The sequence below is a fragment of the Pristis pectinata genome, chromosome 10 (assembly GCF_009764475.1).
Source record: "Pristis pectinata isolate sPriPec2 chromosome 10, sPriPec2.1.pri, whole genome shotgun sequence".
Taxonomy (NCBI): domain Eukaryota; kingdom Metazoa; phylum Chordata; class Chondrichthyes; order Rhinopristiformes; family Pristidae; genus Pristis; species Pristis pectinata.
Window position 1 is genome coordinate 89,038,039 of NC_067414.1, and position 26,617 is coordinate 89,064,655.

General features: G+C 43.4%; 1 protein-coding gene across 1 annotated transcript in view; it reads left to right on the forward strand.

The window, feature by feature from the left end:
* Positions 1-4,507: 4,507 nt before the first annotated feature.
* polr1b (RNA polymerase I subunit B) overlaps positions 4,508-26,617 on the forward strand; it is a 34,406-nt gene continuing 12,296 nt past the window's right edge. The window contains exons 1-9 of the mRNA XM_052025049.1: positions 4,508-4,802; positions 6,761-6,928; positions 7,955-8,101; positions 9,799-9,931; positions 12,813-12,949; positions 13,840-14,063; positions 16,032-16,203; positions 21,688-21,859; positions 25,611-25,892. Coding sequence (XP_051881009.1) covers positions 4,608-4,802; positions 6,761-6,928; positions 7,955-8,101; positions 9,799-9,931; positions 12,813-12,949; positions 13,840-14,063; positions 16,032-16,203; positions 21,688-21,859; positions 25,611-25,892 — 1,630 coding nt within the window. The 5' untranslated portion in view covers positions 4,508-4,607. The remainder of the gene's footprint in view (positions 4,803-6,760; positions 6,929-7,954; positions 8,102-9,798; positions 9,932-12,812; positions 12,950-13,839; positions 14,064-16,031; positions 16,204-21,687; positions 21,860-25,610; positions 25,893-26,617) is intronic.

Sequence of the window (26,617 nt, forward strand, 5' to 3'; positions counted from 1 at the left end):
CAAAAGAAATTAATTTTCATGTATTAGCAACCAAAATTGCAAGTACCTTTGCAAGTCAGGTTAAAGCTTGCTTACCCCTTGGTGAAGTGAAGAAATGAAAATCAGGAAGATATCTGTTCAGTCTCCGGTCTACTGTGTTACCTGTTCCAAACATGGGCAGCAACAGCAATATTATCAGGCGGGGGAGGGGAAATACAGGTCAGGTTTGTTCTCCTGTTTGATGTCCCCTTTCACTAGTCAATCACTGGGAGTCGGGTGCTGGTAAAAAGTGGATGTGTGCCTGTCGTGTTTTGGGGATTGGAGGATGTTTTGATGTCCCTTCTGTTCCACCCTGTTATCTCAACATTCCTATTCTGGGAGGTTAGCCAATACCTTGATCACCACCCTTGAAGGTTCAGATAACACAGCAATCTCCTCGTTTAAGCCATGATTTTAAAAAGTTAGCTGTATACAGATAGGAACGTATTCCTATTATGTAACATATTAAAGAAGAACATCAGTCTACTTCTGTGGAAGTAGCTTTAGCTATCTAGGCCCTAAACTCCTCGAGAATATCTTCTTCCCCCTCCCCCAATTATTTCAATGCCTGTTCCTTAAAACTTATCTCCTTGGATTATCTGTTGTAATATCACCAATTGCCTGTTAAATACTTTGGAATATTATGCAGTGTTTCAGGGTACTAAAATAATTTGAGTAGTTGTGTGTGGCTGTGTGTCAAATTTTAATTGGTAATGTACTTAGGCGTTGCCCATAGATGTTTTATTACATTTATTGTGGCAATGCTTTAGGAAGCCAGTGGAGCTGCTTGGGTAATTTCTGTCAAGCTTGGAGGCTATGCTGCTAGAATTGCAAAGGCACAGAAGGAAGCCATTTGGCCCATTGAAAATGCCAGATCCTAGTATTAGCAATCCTGCCAATCCCAATCCTCTGCTTCTGTAGTGCTGGAACTTTGTTCTCTTTCAAATGTCTATCCATTTCCCTTTGAAGGTGCTGAATTCCTAATCCCCGAGTTGGAGTAAGGGTGCAGTTTCTCGAAGGGAAAACTCTGGAGGAAAAGACTTGGAGGGGGCACGGCTGGGCAGGGGAACGATCCAGGTGCAGAGAGAGTCTGGGGTTGAATCTGTGGGATGGAGACTCTCCTGGCTGCTGCTGAACAATAATATTGCTTATGGAAGCAATACTTGCCTCCTGAACATTATACCGTAACTGAATTATTGCTTTCAATTCCAGTGTGTGCAGTTGTTCTTCATCTTGAACAATCAGGTTTACATTTTAGGCTTTATGACCTTTTATAAGAAATTAGGGAAAATTAAGGATCAGTGCTATTTAGTCCATTAACTTTTGCAATTTGGAACATAATTGGGTCTCAAACCACAATGTTTAACGTATATTATCTTGGAAGAAGACTTCAATTTTTTTTCATTGTGGTAAGATTCCTTCGGATACTTGCTCCAAGCCTGATTTCCCTTAAGCCATCTGCTCTCCTTTGGAAAGGTTTGATGTAACGTGTTTATACTTCTATAGTATTTTATGTAGTTTGATGAGGGTTTCCTTTTTAATTACCAACCTGGGATTGTTTTGGCACAGGAGAATGCTTTTTGGCCCAATAAGTCTGTGCAGGCTTCTTGTAAAGCAGCCAATTCAATACCAGTCTACTACTTTATTTTTCCCCTAGATCTGCACATTATTTTCACTCGAGTGCCTATCAAATTCCCTCTTGGAAGCCCTGGATTGATTCCACCCTCCTTGCAGAGAGTTCTAGATGAGAACCATAGTGTGTAAATAAAGAGTTGTTCCTCACATTCCCTGTATTTTTTGTCTGTCACACCTGGTCCTTGGGCTAATGGGAACACGAGACAGCAGATGTTGGGACCTGGAGCAAAAGACCGAGTGAGACCAAGAGCAGACTTGGCAACCACTTTGCTGAAGGCCTTCTGGAGCTCCTAGTTGCTGGCCAATTTAATTCCCATCCCCATTCCCACACTGACTTGTCTGTCCTCTGCCTCCTTCGCTGCCAAGGTGAAGCCAAATGCAAACTAGAGAACGACACTTCATATTCCGCCTGAGTGGTCTACGATCTGTGGCATGAACTTTGAATTCTCCAGTTTCAGGTAACCTGCTCCCCTTCTGTCCATTTCTCTCCTTCAGATCTACCCATGTCATTCTCACACCCCCACCCCTTCTCCTGGACCCACCTATCTCTTGCCCCACCCCTCCCCCTCACTTCTTTATAGAACCATAGAACAGGCTATTCAGCCCTTCTAATCTGTGCTGAAACTTTATTCCGCTAGTCCCATTTACCCGCACCCAATCCATAACCCTCCAGACCTCTCCCGTCCATGTATCTATCCAATTCTTAAAACTTAAGAGTGAGCCCACATTTACCACATCAGATGGCAGCCCGTTCCATACTCCCACCACTCTTTGAGTGAAGAAGTTCCCTTCAGCCCAACTGGTCCATGCTGACCAAAATGCCCCATCGAAGCTAGTCCCATTGCCAGTGTTTGGCCCACAACCTTCTAAACCTTTCCAATCATGTACATATTTGGATGATGGAGTAAATGGTTTTGTGGCTAAGTTTGCGGATGACACCGAGATAGGTGGAGGAGTAGAGAGTATTGAGGAGACAGGAAGGTTGCAGAGAGACCTAGATAGTTTAGGAGAATGGGCAAGGAAATGGCAGATGAGATTCAATGTTGAGAAATGTGCAGTTGTACACTTTGGAAACAGAAATAAATGGGCAGATTATTATTTAGGAGAGAAAGTTCAAAGTACAGAAGTACAAAGGGACTTGGGGGTACTCGTGCAGGATACCTTAAAGGTTAACCACCAGGTCGGATCGGTGGTAAAGAAAGCGAATGCTATGTTGGCATTCATTTCGAGAGGTATAGTGTATAAAAGTAAGGAAGTGATGATGAGGCTCTACGGGGCACTAGTGAGGCCTCATTTGGAATACTGTGCACAGTTTTGGGCTCCATATCTTAGGAAAGATGTGCTGATGTTGGAGAGGGATCAGAGGAGACTTACGAGGATGATTCCTGGAATGAAAGGGCTTACGTATGATGAGCATTTGTCGGCTCTTGGACTGTACTCACTGGAGTACAGAAGAATGAGAGGGGACCTCATAGAGACATTTAAAATGTTGAAAGGACTGGACGGAGTAGATGTGGTCAAGCTGTTTCCCTTGGTGGGTGAGTCCAGGACCAAAGGGCACAATCTTAGAATGAGAGGGTACAGGTTTAAAACAGAGATGAGGAGAAATTTCTTTAGCCAGAGGGTGGTGAATTTGTGGAATTCCTTGCCACGTACAGCAGTGGAGGCCAGATCATTGGAGGCGTTTAAGGAAGAGATAGATATCTAAATAGTCAGGGTATCAAGGGATATGGGATAAGGCCAGAAATTGGGGTTAGAATAGTTTTTTTTGCCCCCCCCCCAATTTCTTATTTCTTTTTCTTTTTTCCCTTTTCTTTGGAGCAGACTCGATGGGCCGAATGGCCTACTTCTGCTCCCTTATCTTGTGATATCCAACAGTCTTTTAAAAGTTGTTATTTACTTGCCTCAACCACTTCCTCTGGCAGTTCATTCCACATACTGTAGATACCGCCCTTTGTATATAAAAAAAAGTTGCCCCTTGAGTTCCAATTAAATCTTTTCCCTCTCACCTTAAACCTATATGCTTTAGTTCTTGATTTCCTCAACCATGGTAAAAAGTCTGACTGCATTCATGCCATCTATGACCCTCATGATTTTAAGATCACCTCTCATTCTCCTATACTCCAAGGAATAAAGTCCTAACCTGTCCAACCTCTCCCTATAATTCAGTCCCTCAAGTCCTGGCAACATCCTTGTAAATCTTTTCTGCACTCTTTCCAGTTTAATAACATCTCTCTTATAGCAGGGTGACCAAAACCAAACACACTACTCCAACTGCAACCTCACCAGCATCCTGCACAACCACACCATGACCTCCCAACTTTTGCACTCAATGCCCTGACTTATGAAGGCCAGCGTGCCAAAAGCCACCTTCACCAGCCTGTCTACCTGTGACACCACTTTCAGTGAACCATGTACTTGTACTCTGAGGTTCTTCTGTTCTACAACACTCCCCGGGGCCCTGCTGTTCACTGTGAAAGTCCTACCCGGATCTGACTTTCCAAAATACAACACCTTTGCACTTATCTGAATTAAACTCCATTTGCCACCCCCCAGCCCACTTACTCAGTTGATCAAGACCCCCTGTATTTTTTTTGATAACCTTCTTCATTGTTCACTATACCACCTGGAAGAATTCAATGTGGAGTTGATGGTCATTTGACAGAATGGGTTACAGGGAAATGTGGAATGGGATTGCTCTGAGACTCAGCATATACTTGTACAGCCTCCACCTATATTTTGAGATATGAGAAATACATTTCTTTTCATGGACATGTGTGGTTCTGTATTTGTGTTTTGGAAATTAAAATGAGACATACAGACGAATATTAATGATACTCGGTGTAAATACCTTGAGTGGAGAACCCAGTCTGTCCCCCTCTATCTGGTCCACACTTCACTGAGCGGAACTATTGTACTGGCGGTAGCGGTTCCACCCGGACCCTGCTCCAGGGATGGACATGGCCGACAAATGGCGGAGCCTGTGCGGGGACGAGAGGCTGGAGCCGAGCCTGAAGAACCTGACGGGCAGCGGGGCGCCGGGGCTCCGGCGGCAGCAGCAGCAGCACCGGGCCCTGCAGGAACTGGTCCGGGCCCATGTGGACTCGTTCGACCAGGCAGTGAGCGAGGGGCTGACGCGGGCCGTGCAGGTGAGGCGCCCTGGGCGCACGTGTCCCCTCCCTTCTCCTCCCCCGGGAAAAACCTTCACCCCCCCCCCCCCCCAGTGGAATCATCTCCCTCCTCCTCCCCCGGGAAAAACCTTCACCCCCCCCAGTGGAATCATCTCCCTCCTCCTCCCCCGGGAAAAACCTTCACCCCCCCCCCAGTGGAATCATCTCCCTTCTCCTCCCCCGGGAAAAAACCTTCACCCCCCCCCCCCCCAGTGGAATCATCTCCCTCCTCCTCCCCCGGGAAAAACCTTCACCCCCCCCCCCAGTGGAATCATCTCCCTCCTCCTCCCCCGGGAAAAACCTTCACCCCCCCCCCCAGTGGAATCATCTCCCTCCTCCTCCCCCGGGAAAAACCTTCACCCCCCCCCCCAGTGGAATCATCTCCCTCCTCCCCCGGGAAAAACCTTCACCCCCCCCCCCCAGTGGAATCATCTCTTCCCCCCGGGATAAACCTTCACCCCACCCCCCCCCCCCAGGAAAAACCTTCACCCCCCCCCACCCCAGTGGAATCATCTCCCTTCTCCTCCCCTGGGAAAAACCTTCACCCCCCCCCCCCCCCCCCAGTGGAATCATCTCCCTTCTCCTCCCCCGGGAAAAACCTTCACCCCCCCCCCAGTGGAATCATCTCCCTTCTCCTCCCCCGGGAAAAACCTTCACCCCCCCCAGTGGAATCTCTCCCCCCCCACCCCCCCCCCCGGGAAAAACCTTCACCCCCCCAGTGGAATCATCTCTTCCCCCCGGGATAAACCTTCACCCCACCCCAGTGGAATCTCTCCCCCCCAGGTAAAACCTTCACCCCCCCCCCCCCCCAGTGGAATCATCTCCCTTCTCCTCCCCCGGGAAAAACCTTCACCCCCCCCCCCCACCCCAGTGGAATCTCTCCCCCCCGGGAAAAACCTTCACCCCACCCCAGTGGAATCTCTCCCCCCCCACCCCCCCCCCCCGGGAAAAACCTTCACCCCCCCCCCCCACCCCCAGTGGAATCATCTCTTCCCCCCGGGATAAACCTTCACCACCCACCCCAGTGGAATCATCTCTTCCCCCCCGGATAAACCTTCACCCCCCCACCCACCCCAGTGGAATCATCTCCCTCCTCCCCTGGGAAAGAGCCTTCACCCCCCCCCCCCCACTCCAGTGGAATCATCTCTCTCCCCCCCCCCCCCCCCACCCCAGTGGAATCATCTCCCTTCTCCCCCCAGGAATCCTCGCCTGTCCCCAGGAAAAAAACTCAAAACCTCTCCCCCCCCACCCCCCCCCCCCCGTCTCTTCCCAGGGAATCTTCAACCCTACCCCCCCCCCCCCACCCCCCAAGTCTCATCCCAGGGAAACCGCACCCCCCTCCCCCTGAATGTTCTAACTACCCTCAAAAATCTCCCCACTCTCTGGATGGGCAGGGAGTAGATGCCAGTCAGGCAGGGGTGAGGATTTCTGAGGCTGTCAGGGATCATAGGCAGATGATTCTGGGTGAGAGGGACAGTCAAATCCACGATGCCCCTCAGCAGGGACAGATTCAGACTCTCATTGGGGAAAATTGATTAAGTTAAAGACTCTGTGGGGTTGTAGCAGGAGGTGAGGTTTCTCTTGGCTGGAGGTTCTAGACCAGGCAGACAGTCTTAGGATTAGAGATCTCTGTCTCTGTAACTTCTGCCGGTACCATAAAGTCTGTGTACATCCAACTATGTCTTTCGAGAATTTTAGTTGTAGTGTTACGAACCAGCAACAAAAGAAACACACTGAGTCACTCTACCTTAAAGGGACATTCACCGAGTCCATAACAGTAGTTGCTCCATTACTGGCTGCCATGTGTCTAACTGTTTAAATGTCAAGCTCTGGAATTGCTGGTAGGAGCTTTTCTTTAAAATGTAGTGATATTAGTGCACCACAGATTTTACTTACTTCATCGTTCTGACATACTTGTATAAATGTGTTTATCATAGGCTATTCGTCCACTGGAATTCAATTATAAAAATGATCGCATCACACTGGTGTTTGCGGATGCTGTCATCAATCACCCTATGGTTCCTAAAGGCAGCATCTGCAGCGACATGAAAGTCTACCCGGCAGAATGTAGAGGACGGCGGAGTACTTACAAGGGCAAGTTAACTGTAAGTGCTCTTAGTTCTGACCCATACCTTTCAATCTAGCTAAGGAACTAGTGCAACTGTGGCCACTTCCTTGAATTGTTGAGGATTGTCATAGTCTTGTTTGTCCAACTCAATCTAATTAATGTTACTTTTAACCGATGTAAAGAAAAATGATAAAATCTGGTTTTTGTATTTACAGCCCCTAATGTTATCTTAAAAAGGATCTTCTTGAGTCCAGTTTGATCTGTGACTGGATTTGCATTTTGCCAAGCTTGTGTTTCGCTCCTTTATTTTTAAATTCTTCTTTCTAAAAAAAATCTACATTTATTGATGAGCTCTTTATCCTGAGGGCATTAAAATCAGGATCTAAGGACTGGATTGACATCATGAGTAGGGCATAATGGGTTAGAAGGGCATTCCTGAACCAGTTGGACCTTTAGTGATTGTCTGACAGATGTTTGTTCATTTTTCTGGTGTTGGTCCAGAAGTTCTCAAATGGACTGAATTCATTTTTATAATTTGCCATGGCTCCAGAGCAAAGACTCACACTGGGTTATGGTTAACTGGGAGTCCTTGGTACTTTGCCAAAGTGGCCGTTAGTCCTGTATTCTGCTACTTGGTGAGGGTCTTGTCCTGTTTACAGTCATGCCTCACTTGGCACATGTGTGCATGCCCTTCTGTAGGAGGCAATGATAATCAACAGTGGAGATCTTGGATGAAGGATCCTTCCCGCCCATTCCCAATCCAGAAACATTTGAGTTGCATGACTTTAACCTTTGTCTAAGATTATGCTGTACTTTTAATGTCTGGTTGTTCAATGTCATTTGTTATTGTTTTGATATAAACCAGATTTTGACTTGAGTTGTATTCAAGGTTTGTGCTGTGCATTATCTTTCAAATGGAAACTAGATGTCACGTAATTGGACATGTGCCTTACTTAATTGTCTACAGTACATTTACATTTTTTAAAGTAATGGAAAGTAATCAATCCTTTATGTATCAAGGAGCTTGTAAAAAGCAACTAACTTTTACCCTTCCATTTTATAGGCAGATATTAGCTGGTCAGTGAATGGGATACCCAAAGGGATCATTAAACAGAGCCTGGGTCTGATCCCTATTATGGTAAAATCAAAACTGTGCAACCTAAACAACCTCTCTCCTCAGGATCTCATTAAACACCACGAAGAAGCAGAGGTACTGATTTAATACTTTTAACCAGATTTCCTTTGTTGAGATTCTGTCTGGGGTGCGTGGGGAAAACATAGAGGTTGGAAGAAAGGAAATGTGCTAACCATGCAGCATACTAGCATGCAGCTATGGCAAGTACTGAGGAAACCAAATCGGATATTGTCCTTATTTGCAAGAGGAATGGAGTACATAATTAGAGGAAACTTGCTATAACTGTATGGGCTCTGGTGAGGCCATACTTGGGGAGTACTACATGCATTTTAGTTTTATTTTTTAAGGAATGTTCACTAGATTGATTGATTTTTGGGAAGAAACATTTGTTTTGAGGAAAGATTATGCCTGTACTCCCTTAAACAAGATTGAGGAGCCAATCTCATTGAAACTTAAGATGCCAATAGAGCTTAGTGGGGTAGATGTGATGTTATGTGTCCCCTAGTGGACTTGTCTAGAATTAGGAGACATAGGCTCAGAATAAGGGGTTGTCCATAGGACTGAGATGGAGGGTTTTGAGTCTATGAAATTCTCTGCCCACAGAGATGTGAATGCTAAATCGTTGTTTATTCAAGGCAGAGAGGGGTTTTTGGACCAGATGGGAATTGAGAATATGGTGATCAGGCAAGAACATGGAGTTAAGGCCAAACATTAAATCAGTTGTGGTAGTGGATGGTAGAACAGTCTTGGAGGCTCATGAGCCCATATTAGTTTTGTGTTCTTTTATTATTCATTTCTACCGAGAACATGGGTTATGTTTACAAATACTAATTATCATGGTTGCTGTGTTAATGGCATTGTAACCAGTATGGAAAATTGATTATGAACAATTTTGTGAACAGTTGCAAAGAATGTATTTGGGGCATTGTCCCAATTCTTTTATGGTGGCATTCAAGTTACCAAAGGTCTTCTTTCTAACTCTCCATGCTTGGATCTGTCATTCTTTCCATGAAGGTCATAAAAATCCCCCCCACACAAATACCGCTAAGGAATCTGGTTTTATTTGTGGAATGTATGTACAGAAAACACACTTTCTAAGTTAATGTCACCATATCATGTGAGTGTTCAATAATAGCTAGAGGATGCCAGACCTTGAATAGAGTTCTACTTCGAACTGTAAAATTTAAAGATATATTTAACCTATTGGTAATTATCATGAATAGTACTTTTCTTAGAATTACTGAATTCTAAATTAAGATCAGTTGATCATAGAGAGTATGCATTATGAGGAGAGACTAAGGGAGCTAGGGCTTTACTCTTTGGAGAGAAGGAGGATGAGGGGAGACATGATAGAGGTGTAAAAAATATTAAGAGGAATAGATAGAGTAGACAGCCAGCGCCTCTTTCCCAGGGCACCAATGCTCAATACAAGAGGGCATGGCTTTAAAGTAATGGGTGGGAAGTTCAAGGGAGATATCAGAGGGAGGTTTTTTGCCCAGAGAGTGGTTGGTGCATGGAATGTACTGCCTGGGGTGGTGGTGGAGGCAGGTACATTGGTCAAATTCAAGAGATTGCTAGATAAGCATACGGAGGAATTTAAAATAGAGGGATATGGGGGAGGTAGAGCTTAGATAGTCTTAGGCGAGGTTTAAAGGTCGGCACAACATTGTGGGCCGAAGAGCCTGTATTGTGCTGTACTGTTCTATGTTCTGTGATAAAATGTCACATGAGGACAAAAAAAACAGAAACTGATTCTCTCCTCTTTTGAACAGGAAATGGGAGGATACTTCATAATAAATGGTATAGAAAAGGTCATCCGGATGTTGATCATGCCACGTCGCAATTTTCCCATTGCCATGGTGAGACCCAAGTGGAAGAGTCGAGGCCCTGGCTACACCCAGTATGGTAATGTAGTTCTAATGTCCATCTGTACATAATTTGAGGAAGGGTCACAGGACAGGTGTGTGGGAGTGAAGATCCCTCCTGGTGTGTTTTATTTTCTCGCTCGTCTTAATGTTCTGTAATCAACTGTAATAGCCTTGCTGTGATTGAATGGGGTGGCGACATCCTCTGCTGTAATCACTGTGAAATGATTTTAAAACCTTGTTTTGATAGTTGCTTAGTGTGCACCTGCAGCTGAATTGGTGTATGGTTGAGGTTGTCCCAGCTTTGTGTTCTCCTGGGATGTGAATGCTGCTGGCAAGCCCACAGTTATCGCCTATCCCTTGTTGAGCAGGTGGTGGTGAGCCACTGACTTGAACTTCTGCAGTTCTGGTGAAAGTCCTCCAATAGTTCTGTTGGACTACAAGTTCTACGATCTTCACCCAAAGGAACAGCAATATACTTCCAAATCAAGATAGTGCTCAATTTGGAGGTAAACTTGTAGGTAGTAATGTTTCTATGCTACTGCCAGCTTTGACTTTCAAATAACAATTAAATAAAAGCAGAAAATGCTGGAAATAGTTGTCAGATCTATGAGAATAGGAAGTGTTAACATCTTACTTCCTTAGATTGGTGGATTACGATTATAAGTGGAGGCTATAAGTGGTGCCTGACGTGGAGGAGGCTGAGGGGTGTCCTGATACAGGTGTGTACAATTTTGAGGGGGATAGATAGGGTAGATAGTAAAACTCGTTTTCACATGGCAGGGGTGTCTAAGACAAGAAGGCATGCGTTTAAGATGAGAGGTAGTGGGTTCAGAGGGGATTTGAGGGGAAATCCTTTCACACAGATGGTGATGTGGAATGTGCTGCCTGATGAGGTGGTGGAGGCAGATATGGCCCCAACATTTAAGAAGCATCTAGACAAGTACTTGAATTGCCACGGTATGGTAGGCTTCAGAGTTAATGTAGGCAAATGGGATTACCGCAGATAGGTACATGAATGGTTCGTTGAAGGACCCGTTTTGCGCTGAACAATTCTGTGGTCTATTGTGACATGAATGCAGTATTTTGTACTTGTTATTTTATTTTGTAGATTATTGTCTCTGTGCCAAGAGTCTCCACCTGCAGACTTTAAAGCAAACTAACATTGCTTTCAATTTACGAATTAGCTGCATCAGTATTGATTTTAATGTAACTGTAGATGGTCACTACCCAGTGCATCTGCACAGGTTTAAAAATTCTTGATTTTGAATGTGAACTTCCTTGTATCTGCAGCAATTTTGTTAAACAGGGAATAGAACATGGACTGAATCTGTCCTGCCAGTAACTGACCAGAATATAACAGAAAGATCCCAGTCTCTGTTGTTAGCTCAATGGAACGCCAATTTTAACCTGATTATTTTTCAGAAACTAATTCCCAGATGTGCAGGAAACTGGCAGGTCTGACATTTCTAGGCTGGTTCCCCTGATTTTGTTATACCTACTCCTGGCTGTTATTTCAGCCGGGAGCAGACTGTTTGCTGCCTCCGCCCATTATCTTCAATCCCAGTTTGAGCTTCTGACCCCAGATCCTCTCTGACAAAGATCTGCATAAAATTGATCACCTTGGCCTTTACATCAGCTCATCAGATGTTCAATGACTCACCTTCGTCCTTTATGTATTTAAGTATTCCCGTGCAGTCTTGGCTGGTCTGACAACTGCCATCTTTTGTAACTTCAGCTTGTCCACAACTGTTTTGTCTTAATCTTGTTTAAAGAACCACTCGTTAACACTACATTGATTTCTGGTCCTGTAACGCCACAACATTAAATTCTCACTTTCATGTTTAAAGAGCTTTGGCATCCAGCCTTTCCTTTGAACTCCAGTTTCAGCATCTTGTTTTTGACCTCCAAGTGGCTGCAAAGGGCCATGCTCCAGAATTCTTTCCCTAATATGCTTGGCCCTTCGCCTTGCATCGAGATCCGCTTTAGTAAGCTTTTAACATGTCTCAATGCCCATGTTATACTATGAAGTGCTTTTAAATGATGTTCTAAATGAGAGTCTCTTATAATAAAGCAAGCTGCCATTGGTACTCTAGTCCTCTGGTGACGAATGTCATGGGTCTAGAATTGCAGCTGAATCAGCGCTGAATTGGGGATGTGTTGGGTGAGACCAAAATGTGGCTTGATTATGATGGTGAATTTATTTGAACAGCCTGCTAATGCACTCTGCAGTTCACACATAAATACAGGTGACTCCCGCATTATGGCAGTTCGGAGGGAGGGGGGTGGGGTGTCACCAAAAAATCCAAGATACGGAATGAAAATTCACCCTTATGAAATTTACGTGGAAAAAAGTAAATAAAAGCAAAATTTATTTTTGTTCATCTTGCATTTCTTGATACATGCGCAGATGACGGGGCTTCATGTTACAGAAAATAGCAATACAGAAAGGATTCTAGGAATGCAAACCACACACCCACCCTCATATCAGAACTGTGCCTCAGCAATGTCCAAGAGAAAGGAGTGGGTGAACAATTTTCATAGAGGACTATCATACTTAAACATGTCATAATATGTTGCATTCTGCTTTAGTTTTCCTTGGAAGCTGCTACATGCAACTGCATAGGCCTAAAGTTTTTGCATGGTCTAAAATGTAATTGTGTGCATTCCCCCACTCGAAGTGTAGATCAAAGCTCAATAGGCTTGTATGATGGTAGAACAGGGATTAATTCTCCACAAAGCATTCTTTGTTAATTAAGCTGTTTGTTTGTTAGTAAGGAGATGGGTGAGATTAAGTTGGCCTGGTTGCATTTCATATTTGTAACGTGGGGAGAAAATAATGTCTTGTAGAGAAGAAGCCATTAATGAAAATAATATGCCAGCATTTGTAAGAACTACTTTTGTTGGGTTTCTTCTGCCAGGTATCAGCATGCACTGTGTGAAGGATGAGCACACAGCCATTAATATGAACCTGCACTATCTGGACAATGGCACAGTGATGGTCAACTTCATTTACCAGAAGGAACTCTTCTTTATACCACTTTGTTTTGCACTTAAGGTGAGATGGAATATTGTACCATTTTAGGGTTAGGATTAAAAATGGGCTGAATCCTTTTCAGAGATGCAACTGTATTAAATTTGGTAGACCAGAGTGTATATTGTTTGCTTTATATAAAATAAGAATATCAGCAAGGGTCTCTGGTTCTTAAACTGAACACGTTGGCGCTGGGGATTAAGTCAGCGTTGTATTGTAGGCAACGTATAAATGTGAGGTCATCACTCGTTCTTCTAAACTCCAGAGAATGTAGGTCTAGTCTGCTTAATCTCTCCTTGTAAGACAAATTTACCATCACAGGGATCACTCTGGTGAACCTTTTCTGCACCCTTTCTATCACAAGTGTATTTTGCTTGAAGTGGGGTGAGCTGACCTATATACAATATCCAAAATGTAACTTTACCATGGCCAATCTTAAACGATGGTCGGTGTCGACTGAGTGAGCACCGTGTGACTCTATGGTCTTTCATTTCCTCTTGCAACAGACTGTTCATGTGGGATGGGGAACAGAAGGGTTGGAGGGAAAGAGGGAGCATGGGTTGGAATGTTTCCATGAGTTGGTGGCTGGAGAACAGGCAGTAAATCAAATGGGGCTCATGCGTTCAATTAAAGGAACACAATTCTCAGATAAACATTGCGGCATTTTATGGTAAAACATTAAAAAAAATCTTTTTAAAGCTGTAAATCCTTTTAGCCAGCCACTTAGAATAATAGCAGAATCTTTATCTTTGCTTCGCCCAGTCCTATCATTGCTGTTTTCCAGTTCTTCATTTGGATCAATAAACCTGACTCTTTCCTGCGCACTTGTTGTCAGGCAGGTTTAACCATTTGCATTTGTTTCTCTTTTATTCCTTCCTGAGCTTTATACAGATTTTCCTGTTTTGTTTTTGCAGGGGTTAGTTGATTTCACAGATTTCCAGATTTACCAGGAGTTGATAAAAGGAAAAGAGAACAACTCCTTCTTCAAGAGTTGTGTGGCACAGATGCTGAGAGTTGTGATGACGGAGGGGTGCACCACAAAGAAGCAGGTCTTGAATTACCTGGGGCAGAGATTCCGGGTGAAACTTTACCTCCCAGAGTGGTACACGAATGAGCAAGTTGCAGAATTCCTGTTCGAGTAAGTGACACGATTACGTACATCTTTTTCTCTGTGACCGGAGCTGGAAAAAAACAATGGAGTGAAACTGATGCCTGGGAGGCGGCAATCAAAATGAATGATGCCAGCTCCACAAGGTTTAAAGGAAGGAGGATCAGGTGAATAAGCTGTCTTGTTTTTCCAGGCTGCTGCAGTGCTTGTATTTTTGAAACGTGATCTTGATCTCCAGCATCAAGAAACCTCTGTACTAGATTTTTACAATGAACAGCCCTGCCTGTATGTAGTGTAGAAGACAATGGGAAGGGAGCTCTGGTGAACAAAGGGTTACTCTCTCTCTCTCTACTGGTAAACAGCTTGAGCCACCTGCTCGTATAAGGAGTTGCTGAGTTTCAAGGCCACAAGGAAACAGGGTTGTTCTTGACTAACTCTGAAAGATGTGTTAACCTGTCTGGCTGCACACAGCAGCCTCGGCTTGACCAATGGTAGCGTGAGCTGGTCAAGCATACCCAAATATGGTATGCCTGTGCAGTAGGTGGACACCCACTGGAGAACAATGTACTTAAGTTTGCTAGCGCCCTGTATTCCTTGAGTCGGGCCACGTGCAGGGAACAGCAGCACTGACTGTTTGCTCCTCCATGTACCCCTACTCCCGCTAGCATTAAACAATAAGGAACTTTTTGTATGCTCCTTGGTTCTGCTGTTGTTTGCTTTATTACAGCGCGGGTCGGCTTTCACAGTGGTAGGAGCTAAATCTAGGCATGGGCTTATAAATGGCAAGTAACATTGCACCACAAAACTGACAGGCAATGACCATATCCAGCATGAGAGACTCTAACCATCTAACCTTGACATTCAATGACATTGCAATCCCTGAGTCCCCCTCCATCTATATCTGGAGGGTCACCATTGGTCAGAGACTCAACTGGACCAACCACCTAAATACCATGGCTACAAGAACAGGTAAGAGGCCAGGTATCTTTTAGTAGGTCACTCTCCTCCTGACACTCCAAGGTTTTTCCACCATCTTCAAGGCAGATCAGTAATACGATTGAATACTTTCCATCTGCTGGATGGATGCAGTGCTAAATACTCTCAAGAATCTTGGCACCATCCAGGGCAAAGTACCACATCAATCAATCTAACCTTTCATTCCCTCCACTATTGCTGCAGTATGTATGATCTATAAAATGCTTTGTAGTTACTCGCCCAGGATACTCTAACAGCACCTCTCAAACATGCGACCTCAAGCATCAAAAAGGACAAGGGTAGCAGGTTCAGTGAAGCACTTCCACCTACAGGTTCTGCTCCAATTGCATAACATCCTGACTTGGAAATGTATTACCATTCCTTCACTGTCGCTGGGTCTGAATCCTGAGATTCCCCATCCAGCATCGATATGGGTGTACCGTCACCAAAAGGACTCCAGCAGATCAAAAAGTGACTTGCCACTATCTTCTCAAGGGCAATTAGGAATAGGCAATAAATGCTTGCTTTGCCAGTCCAGATCCTGAAAATGAATAATAAAAAAAGACAAATACAGTTGTAATGCAAATTACGAGGCCCTCTGAAACTCTGACGCCCTTGTCTTGATTCAAACTGAATTTCATTCATTGTTCACCTGTCTTGTGCTCATTGATATACATTGACTTACAGTCCAACGGTGCTTCAAACCTGACAATCCTCAGATCTTTAAATCTGATCTCCTGTATGTCGTATATTTTAATTGCGCAGTGATGGGTTGACGTTGCCTGGACACTAGGATCTGCAATTTCCTCTTTCAATACACCTTTTTCCAGTAAAATGCACCTTAGACCTTTTACCAATCTTTTGATCTTCTTTTCTAATATCTTATTTATCTTGCGGGTGTTTATTTTTGATGGTCCTGTGAAAGACATTTTGATGTATTGTAAGAAATATAAATGTTGTAATGTACCTTTGCTACAGTTAACACTTAGTATATAAGATTATGCTCTGCTTGTTTACCTGCAGTCACTGCCTGTGTATACACTTGAAATCAAATGTGGAGAAGTTTTATTTGCTCTGCTTGATGACCCGGAAGCTGTTTGCATTTGCCAAGGGTGAATGTCAGGAAGAGAATCCAGACAGTTTGATAAACCATGAAGTACTGACTCCTGGTCAGCTCTATTTGATGTTTTTGAAGGTTAGTGACTAGGAATGGCCTAGTATTCATATATCTATATGCAGATTTTATTTGTATTATCTATATGCAGATTTTATTTGTATTATCCTTACAGAGAGCGGCTGGAATTGAACCCGGGTCACTGGCACTGTAATAGTGTTATGCTAACCTCTACACTACCGTACCTTTTGAGTCAGCAGGTTATTAGACAGTGATAATATAAACAAAGAAGCATAATCTATTGCTTATAGCATGCTGCAGCACATATCCAGCAGGTCAGGCTGTGCTAATGGAGAGTGAACAATTGAGCCAATACCACAGGTCGATGACTCACAGCCAGTTCTAATACTGAGAAAGCTGAGAAACATAGAAAAATACAGCACAATACAGGCCCTTCGGCCCACCATGTTGTGCTGACCTTCAAACCACACCTAAGACTATCTAACCCCTTCCTCCCACATATCCCTCTATTTTAAATTCCTCCATATGCTTATCTAACAATCTCTTGAACATGACCAACGTATCAGCCTCCACCACCACCTTAGGCAGCGCATTCCATGCACCAACCACTCTCTGGGTGAAAAACCTCCCTCTGATATCTCCCTTGAACTTCCTATCCATTACCTTAAAGCCATGCCCTCTTGTATTGAGCATTGGTGTCCTGGGAAAGAGGCGCTGGCTGTCCACTCTATCTGTTCCTCTTAATATTTTGTATACCTCTATCATGTCTCCTCTCATCCTTCTTCTCTCCAATGAGTAAAGCCCAAGCTCCTTTAGTCTCTCCTCATAATCCATACACTCTAATCCAGGCAGCATCCTCTGCACCCTTTCCAATGCTTCCACATCCTTCCTCTAATGAGGCGACTGGAATTGGACACAGTACTCTAAGTGTGGTCTAACCAGAGTTTTGTAAAGCTGCATCATTACTTCGCAGCTCTTAAACTCGATCCCACGACTTATGAAAGCTAACATCCCATAAGCTTTCTTAACTACCCTATCCACCTGTGAGGCGACTTTCAGTGATCTGTGAATATGAACCCCCAGATCCCTCTGCTCCTCCACACTGCCCAAAATCCTGCCATTTACCTTGTACTCCACCTTGGAGTTAGTCCTTCCAAAGTGTACCACCTCACACTTCTCCGGATTGAACTCCATCTGCCACTTCTCAGCCTAGCTCTGCATCCTATCAATATCCCTCTATAAGCTTCGACAGCCCTCCACACTATCCATGACACCACCGATCTTTGTGTCGTCTGCAAACTTGCTAACCCACCCTTCCACCCCCTCATCTAAGTCATTAATAAATATCACAAAAAGCAGAGGTCCCAGAGCCGATCCCTGTGGGACACCACTAGTCACAGCCCTCCAATCCGAATGCACTACCTCCACCACAACCCTCTGCTTTATACAGGCAAGCCAATTCTGAATCCACATGGCCAAGCCTCCCTGGATCCCTTGGCCTCTGACCTTCTGAAGAAGCCTACCCTGTGGAACCTTGTCAAATGCCTTACTAAAATCCATGTAGACCACATCCACTGCACTACCCTCATCAATCTTCCCGGTCACCTCCTCAAAGAACCCTATCAGGCTTGTGAGACAAGATCTTTCCTTCACAAAGCCATGCTGACTGTCCCTAATCTGTCCATGTTTCTCTAAATGCTCATAGGTCCTATCTCCTAGAATCCTTTCTAACAGCTTACCCACCACAGATGTAAGGCTCACTGGTCTGTAATTCCCTGGACTATCCCTACTATCTTTTTTGAATAAGGGGACAACATTTGCCACCCTCCAATCCTCCGGTACCATTCCTGTGGACAATGAGGACTCAAAGATCCTAGCCAACGGTTCAGCAATCTCCTCCCTCGCCTCACGCAGCAGCCTGGGGAATATTCCGTCAGGCCCCGCGGACTTATCTGTCCTAATATTTTCTGACAGCTCCAACACATCCTCTCTCCTGATGTCTACATGCTCTAGAACCTTACCTTTACCAACACTGTCCTCAGTGTCATCATGACCCCTCTCCTTGGTGAATACTGAAGAGAAGTATTCATTGAGAACCTCACCCACTTCCACAGCTTCCAGGCACATCTTCCCACCTTTGTCTTTAATCAGACCTATCTTTACTCTAGCCATCTTTCTGCTCTTCATGTACGAGAAAAAAGCCTTGGGATTCTCCTTAACCCTACTTGCCAAAGCCTTTTCATGTCCCTTTCTTGCTCTCCTCGGCCCCTTCTTAAGTTCCTTCCTTGCTACTCTATATTCCTCACAAGCCCTATCTGATCCTTGCTGCTTACACCTTATGTATGCTGCCGCCTTCTTCTTAACTAGTTGTTCCACCTCTCTTGTCACCCATGGTTCCCTCACCCTGCCATTCCTTCTCTGCCTCACCGGGACAAATTTATCCCTAACATCCTGCAAGAGATCCCTGAACATCGACCACATCTCCATAGTACATTTCCCTTCTGACCCAAAACTTTGACTGCCTGCTTTTCTCCACGGATGCTGCCTGGCCTGCTGAGTTCCTCCAGCATCATAGTGTTTTTCATCTAGATTCCAGCATCTACAGTCCTTTGTTTCTCACTGAATCTTGACACTTCGGTCTTTAATGTGCAGTTGAGCAAGCGGGGGATGCCGGGCAGATAGAGCCTCTGTTTCATGTCTTACTCTACATAGTACTACACACTTCTATTGTATGTCTTCTTCAATTCTACACTGATCTTGTATTCTGGGTAAAATAATAAAATGTAAGAGTTGAAACCTTTTCAGTAATGTATTGGGTAGCACAAGTCTTGGCCAGGGAAGTAACATTCCTTATTGTATACTCAGCATCTTGTGGAAAGTGGCACGGGCTGATATGTTTGAATATTGTTGCATTCTTTTCTCTTGTTTCCCTCTTCAGTTTCTCTTGCCTTTAATGGAAGTGTGACATCATGCGGATATATATATATATATAGCACTAGGCGGTCAAGTTTGGAAAAGAAAATCAAGCAGAATTACTTGTTGAGCTATTCAATTAAAGTTTCATATTTTCTCACATGATACTTTACCCAAATCCTAATGTTAAATAAGTTATTATTCCCCTTTTTGTGTCCCTTCACTGTTTGGTTTGCTCCTTCAGTTAAGAGAACCACAGTTGCAGCTTCTCTCAGCTGCTTGCATGGTGGCAGTGGGCAAGTTTCAACTCTGTAGGTTAGGTTCAGCAGTCTTTAGTGCAGTTTGTATTTGACCCCATTTGGAAATAAACATGCTCTGCTAATTTGCTGTTATTTTTAAGTTTGTTACAACTTGTATGCTGATCTGGATGAGGGTGGTGAAGAATGGAGCACTTTCAGCCAGCATAGAGTCATAGAACGATACAACATGGAAATAGACCCTTTGGCCCAAATCATCCATGCTGACCAAGATGTCTGTCAGAGTTCTTTTCATTTTCCTGCATTTGGCCCAAATCCCTCTAAACCTTTTCTATCCGTGTACCTGTCTTTTAAAGATTGTAATTGTACCCACCTCTACCACTTCCTCTGCAGCTCGTTCCATTATACCCACCACTGTGTGTGTGTGTGTGTGTGTGTGTGTGAGAGAGAGAAAAAGTTTCCCCCAGGTCCCTTTCTAAATCTTCCCCCTCTCACCTTAAATCTATGTTCTCTATTTTTATACTCCCCTAACCTGTGAAAAAGACTGTGGCCATCCACCTTATCTATGCGCCTCATGGTTTATAAACCTCTATAAGGTCACCCCTCTGCCTCCTATGCTTCAGTAAAAAGATCCCAGCCTATCCAGCCTCTCCTCCAGTCCCGGTAACATCCTTGTGAATCTTATCAGCACCCTTTCAAGCTTAATGACATCCTTCCTATAGCATCTAGAGAGAAGCAAGAGTATTCCTCACTGGGTCACTTGCTGTGTTTGTTATTGCAAACTCAGGACTGTATTTTTGCTGTAAGCTTGCAAGGAACTGGATTGAGAATGTTCAATCTAATAGGTGTGTAACAATCTCAGCCAGGTAGAGAGAATTTCAAATTTCATCCCACAGGAGGTGGGATAGTATCTAAACCACAGCACCACTTGAGTTTTGGTATAAACCACATTACTGGATTTCCTGTGGTGTAGCTTAATTAAAATTCGAGGCAAAGTGAATTTCCCTTGAGTTCATTAATTTCACTGATATTGTGGGCATAATAATCTAATTTCCAGAACTGCATCCAATGGTAAGAATATTTATATGTAGGCTTGTGATGGATTACTTAAGGAAAATTTCTATTAACATATCATTATTAAATTTTGTGTACTTAAATTTGATTAACAGTCAGTTGAATTGTAACTGATTTGTCTCAAAAATAATTATGATGTTTCATTAGAGTTTTGTGAGGGTTACATTTGCTTGCTTGCTTGTTACAGAGTGCTGGGTGGATGAACTTTGGATGGAATGAATGCACAGTTTCTCCCTCGTCATACATTAAGTAAAATTATGTGAAGTATGGCATGCGAGTATTGAGCTCTGTGAATCAAAATTCTGTTCAATATGGAAATTGTAAATTTATGTAGCTTGCACAGAAACGGACCTTTGCCCAGTGCTATAAGTCTTGTATTAATCTGACCCTCAATGTGTCATTTCCTCAGAACCATGGGGATTGTTGCTGCCCTAACTGCCCACAAAACTTTCTGGGAAATTAAGATCACCGCATCTGGCTTTGAAATGTTCTGCAGTATTTCTGGCTGGAAGTACAGTTACCTGGATTTGGAAGGGATTGTTAATTGTAGTTTCCAATGCCTGATTGAACCTTATAAGAGAAAGGAGAAGATGAGAAGCATAAATACTTGTGTAAAGGGGATAAATTAGCCTCTGGATAGGAAATGGTTAAATTCTCCTTTAGTGAAGTATTTACAACCTGAAGAACAATTGTAAAGTTCCTTTTATGTGCAAGAACTTACTTGCTTTTATATAATGTTTAAGTTTTATAAGTCTTAAGGTTGCATGGCCAACAAATTGAAGACATTGAATTACTTCTGAGGTAGATTTGTTACTGTAGAGAAGAGTGACAGGCAATTTATGCATAACAAAATTCCTCTACATTTTTGATTGTAGTTGTGTAAGCCATTGGAGCATGTTGGTACCAGCAGCTCTTTTCTTCTCCTTCCCCCACCCCCCACCCTCCCTCACCACCACCTTTCATTGGGCAGAAGATGCAAAAGCTTGAGAACACGTACCACCAGGTTCAAGGACAGCTTCTATCCTGCTGTTATAAGGCTCTTGAACGGACCTATTGTACGATAAAGATGAACTCTTGATCTCTCAGTCTACCTCATCGTGGCCCTTGCACTTTATTTGTCTAGCTGCACTGCACTTTCTCTGTAACTATAACTCTGTATTCTGCATCCTGTTATTGTTTTCCTTTTGTACTATCTCGATGTACTTACATATGGAATGATCTACCTGGATGGGGCACATGTATCACTGTATCTCAGTACATGTGATAATAATAAACCTATAATAATAATGATTGTTTGCAGGAGAAGATGGAGTTTTGGTTACAATCCATAAAACTCGCACTGGACAAAAAGAGCCAAAAAGGGGCCATCCACATTAATTCCGAAAACCTGATGAAAGTGTTTAATTTAGTGGCAGATCTGTCACGGCCATTTGAATACCTCTTGGCCACAGGAAACCTGCGCTCAAAATCGGGTGAGTATTCTGCTGTAAATGCATGATGCCCACGTGGTTAGTACAGCTGGCAAATTAGCAGTTGTAATAAAGTTAGTGGAAAATTCAACTTGGAAGTAAATGTGATTTAATAATGTGTGTGTGTATTTTTATAGACACAATATTTGACTCGCTGCAGACATGTACCCATTGGTAAAGCTTGTGTTGCTCCACTTGAACCAATACATCAATCATGCTATGGTAAAATTCCAATAATCTAACACCTGATTGTTCGGAAATCTTGATGGTTCTGCACCTGGCTTACTCATTTGTTCAGAATGCAAGCAGGATGTGTGTCCAGAGCCAGAATCTGGGGCGCAGCCTAGGTCAGGGACTACACTGAACCAGGTTTGCAGCCAGTGCTGGGGGTCCAGAATAACTAGGGTCAGGAACATGGGTAGGCTTGTGGCCAGAGCCAGGGTCTAGACTGCCTGTGTATTTCCTCCTTCCTTTAAACTCACTGGGATCACTGGAAAATAGATATTTCTCTGTAAACAAAACGTTTTTGGGTATTAGTGGGAGTATTATCCAATACTCTGTAAAATCCGCTAGTTTGGCACTACCAAAGTCCCAAGTGTATACTGTAAATTCTTTCAGCGTTGATGGAGCTATTGGCATTTGTGTTTGAATTTTAAAAAGCACATTGATAAGCATTCAGTTGATTGTGTTCCACATGCTGAAGGATAGACCATTGGACATGTGAAAACTACAAAACAAGGATGGTGATAATCACTTACATGATCAAAGACCCCACCCACCTGGACATTCTCTCTTCTTCTCCCTTCCCATCGGGCAGAAAATAAAAAAAAGCCTGAAAGCATGTACCACTAGGCTCAAGGAACAGCTTGTATCCCACTGTTATAAGACTACTGAACGATAAGATGGACTCTTGACCTCACAATCTACCTTGTTATGACCTTGTACCTTTTTGTCTACCTGCACTGCACTTCCTCTGTAGCTGTATCACTTTACTTTGCATCCTGTTAATGTTTTTCCCTTATACTACCTCAATGCACTGATGTGATGAAATGATCTGTATGGATGGCATGCAAAACAAAGTTTTTCACTGTACCTCAGTACATGTGACAATAATAAATCAATGTATCAATTTTATTTCGTGTGGAAACTGAAATGTAGATATATTTAAAAAAAAGAAATTGTATTCAGGATGTGGACCTTTATTGCTTGCCCTGAGAAGATGGGGGGATGAGAGGACAGAATTTCAAGGTAAGGGGCTGGTTATTTAAAACTGAACTACAGTAAAACCCCAAGACTTTGTTGGTGCCGGACTGGCAGATTTTCCAGACTTTTGGATATCATTCCTCTTAACACCCCAACCCATTTTTAATTCGCTTTTTTAGATGTTGCATGTTAAATTTTCAGTGATCCAGGTGAGTTTAAAGAGCGCGAGAAACAAAAGCTAGTGAGTGCCGGAAATGGAGGCCTGGTGAGTTTAATGTGAGCATGTGAACTGGTTGTAGGTGAGCTTAAAGGATGCATGGGAAACATTGCCCGGTGATGCTGAACTATCGGGATTTCTGAGCGATCAGATAGCATCGGATTTTAATGTATGTTGAAATTTCCTCTTGCGGAGAGTAATGAATCTCTGGATTATCTGCCCCAGAGAGTTGTTGGATCTGGGGATTGAGGGCCTTTGGGGATCTGGCACAGGGGATGAGTTGAGGCCTGAGGTGGATCAGTCACGTTCACATTGACTGGGGGGGGCAGGCTTGAGGGGCCATCTGGCATACTAGTTTTTTTTTGTGTTCCTGTGCTTGATAACTGATCGGCTTTGACTGGTTTTCCAGGCCGCTCCAGAAGGAAGTACGTTATTGTGGGTTTGGATTTGCATTATAGCTTAGACTGCGTAAAGGTGTTGATTCTTCTGTCCTAAATAACATTAGGAAGCCAGTTGGGTACTTGCACCCACACAGCAGCTTCATGGTCACTTGTAACAAGTTTTTATTTCCAGAGTTCTCTTTGAAAACTGCCACAGAGGGATATGAAATCCCATTCATTGGATTACTTATCCAGCTCTCTGGATTACTGCTCTTGTCATGTAACAGCTGTGTCAAGTATTTGCCATGCAGTGCTACCCAGCAGGTTTAGATAAGAAGGTTAGATGAGAGATGTTTATATCCTGGCTTACAGAAAGATCTAATTTAGGCTGTGCTGTAAAGTGGCGGTGCATTGTAGATGATAAAACCTTGCATCCTCAAAACTTGCATCCTCCAGTTTTTTCAAAACTGGGCTGTGTCACCAAAGAATGTACTAATAGTCAGAGGCAGATAATTTATCACGGGTGGGTCATTCTCACACCTTACTTGAATGCAGGTTTCTAGTGTTGGAGGAAGATCACCAGAAAACTGAATGGGGCCTGATTGCAAAAAATTATTCTCTCTTGGGTGACAGGGAATACATTGCCTCCCTTGTCTGTACAGGGCTTTGCCCAGGAAAAAAATGCATTTTTATTTCCATGAAATTAATTTGTAGTGGAACAAACTACATTGCATTTCTTATTGTCGATCACCTGTAAATGTTCTAATTATAATTCGGCATTTGGCAAACGCATATGAGTTGAGTGGCACGTTATGGGCGGCACAGTGGTGCAGCCATTAGTGCTGTTGCTCCAGCATCTCAGGCTCGGTCTGACCCCTGATGTTGTCTGTGTGGTGGAGACAATTCTTCCCATGGGTTTTCCTTGGGTGTTCTGGTTTCCTCCCACGTCCCAGTGATGTGCTGGTGGGTTAATTCACTGCTGTAAATTGCCTCTGGTATAAGTGGGTGGCAGGAGAAGGTGGCTGAGATGATGGGAGAATAGGTTATAGGGAAATAATTGGGGGAATGGGACTGATGGGAGTGCTCTGAGAGCCGCCATAGGCTTGATGGGCAGAATCGCCATCTTTCATACCGTAAGGAAAATGAGGGGACACTTTTTAAATTATTTTCAAAACCTTTGACTTGGTGACTAAAGCACAGATGTAGGCATGGTTTTTCCTTGTCTTTCTTTTACCATACAACTCTGATTTTTGGTAGTGGGTGTAGATTTTGTTTTATAATAAAATTATTCCAATTTTTTCTTTATTAACTATCACGTGATTATTAATTTTGAGTATTGTGATCTCAAGTATGATTTAACACAATGTATTCAGTAGTATTTTTACTCTCTTTTTGATGCAAGTACTCTTTTTGTGGAATTAATAAAAATATTGTAACAGAAAGAAGGAAAATGAGAAAATGGATGATACAGGTAGTTCTTGTCTGTAGTCTCATTTACAGTGGAAAGAGTTGTTGGTGAATTCACCTGCAGGGTACACCTTGTATATCACTTCATGCAATGTCATTCTTAGTAATTAAGAGCTCCAACATGTACTATTGATGAGAACCTACAAGAGGTTCAATTCTTGTCCTCGTGCTTGTGAGGTGTAGATAGAGTAAGAAGTATCTAAAGAGCAAATTTTGTTTTTATTTCAAATAATTCAAAACTATTTAACTGCAAAAATATTTTTTAAAAAGTTAGCAAAAACCACCTGAGGGCGCTCTTTACTGAATCCTATCAAAAACCATATTTCTATAACTTTCAAATAAATAAAAAGTGTACAGGATATACCTGACTAACCCAACTGTTGAAATAGAACAGTTCCTCAGGTTTGTATCTGTTAGTCTTGCAATAATCTTAACACTGGGCAATTAACGCATTCATTTTAATCTTGTCGCTCATTTTCGATCCAAGGTCTGGGAATGCTGCAGGATTCGGGGTTGTGCATTGTGGCAGACAAGTTGAATTTCATCCGTTATCTTTCCCACTTCCGCTGTGTGCACCGAGGAGCCGCCTTTGCTAAGATGAGAACCACCTCTGTACGCAAGTTACTCCCAGAGTCTTGGGGCTTCCTTTGTCCTGTGCACACTCCGGATGGAGAGCCCTGTGGGCTGATGAATCACTTGACAGCTATTTGTGAGATTGTGACCCAGACATCAAGTACAGTCTCTCTGCCAGCTCTGCTTTGTGCACTTGGTAAGTGATAGGGGATTTGTACCTTTATTGGGCTTCTCCTAACTAGCAATGATTATGATATAAGTTGCATAGAGAATTCAGGTTTGTGTATGACTACTGCAACTCTGCATGCTAAAGCATGCTCCCAAGTCACTTACTGACTAAACAATGGAAATACCTGCTACTTGTGCACTGAGCATTTTCTGCGCTCCTTGTGAGTAGCTCTTGTGGGCAAGATTTTAGGGACAGTGAGAACAAAGATTCAAAAGGCACTAAAAAGCAGAAATCAGGAGACCTGTGGTTATTTTTCAGACTTGATGTGGGCACACAATGGCATATAGAACAAAAACATAGAAATATACAACACGGGAATAGGCCCTTTGACCCACGATGTCTGTGTCTACCATGATGCCATTCCAAACTAATCCCATCTGCCTGCACATGGTCCATATTCCTCCATTCCCTGCCTGTTCCTGTGCCTGTCTGAATGCCCTTTAAATGTTGCTATCATATTTGCTTCTATCATCTCCCCTGGCAGCATGTTCCAGCCACCACTCTCTGGGTTTTAAAGAAGAAAGAAATTGTCTCGCAGATCTCCCTTAAACTATCCCCCTCTCACCTTAAAGCTATGCCCTCTGGTGTTTTGACATTTGCACCCTGGGTAAAGGACTCTGAATATCTACGTCTCTCATAATTTTCTATCAGGTCTCCCCTCAGCCTCCGACACTCCAGAGAAAACAACCCAA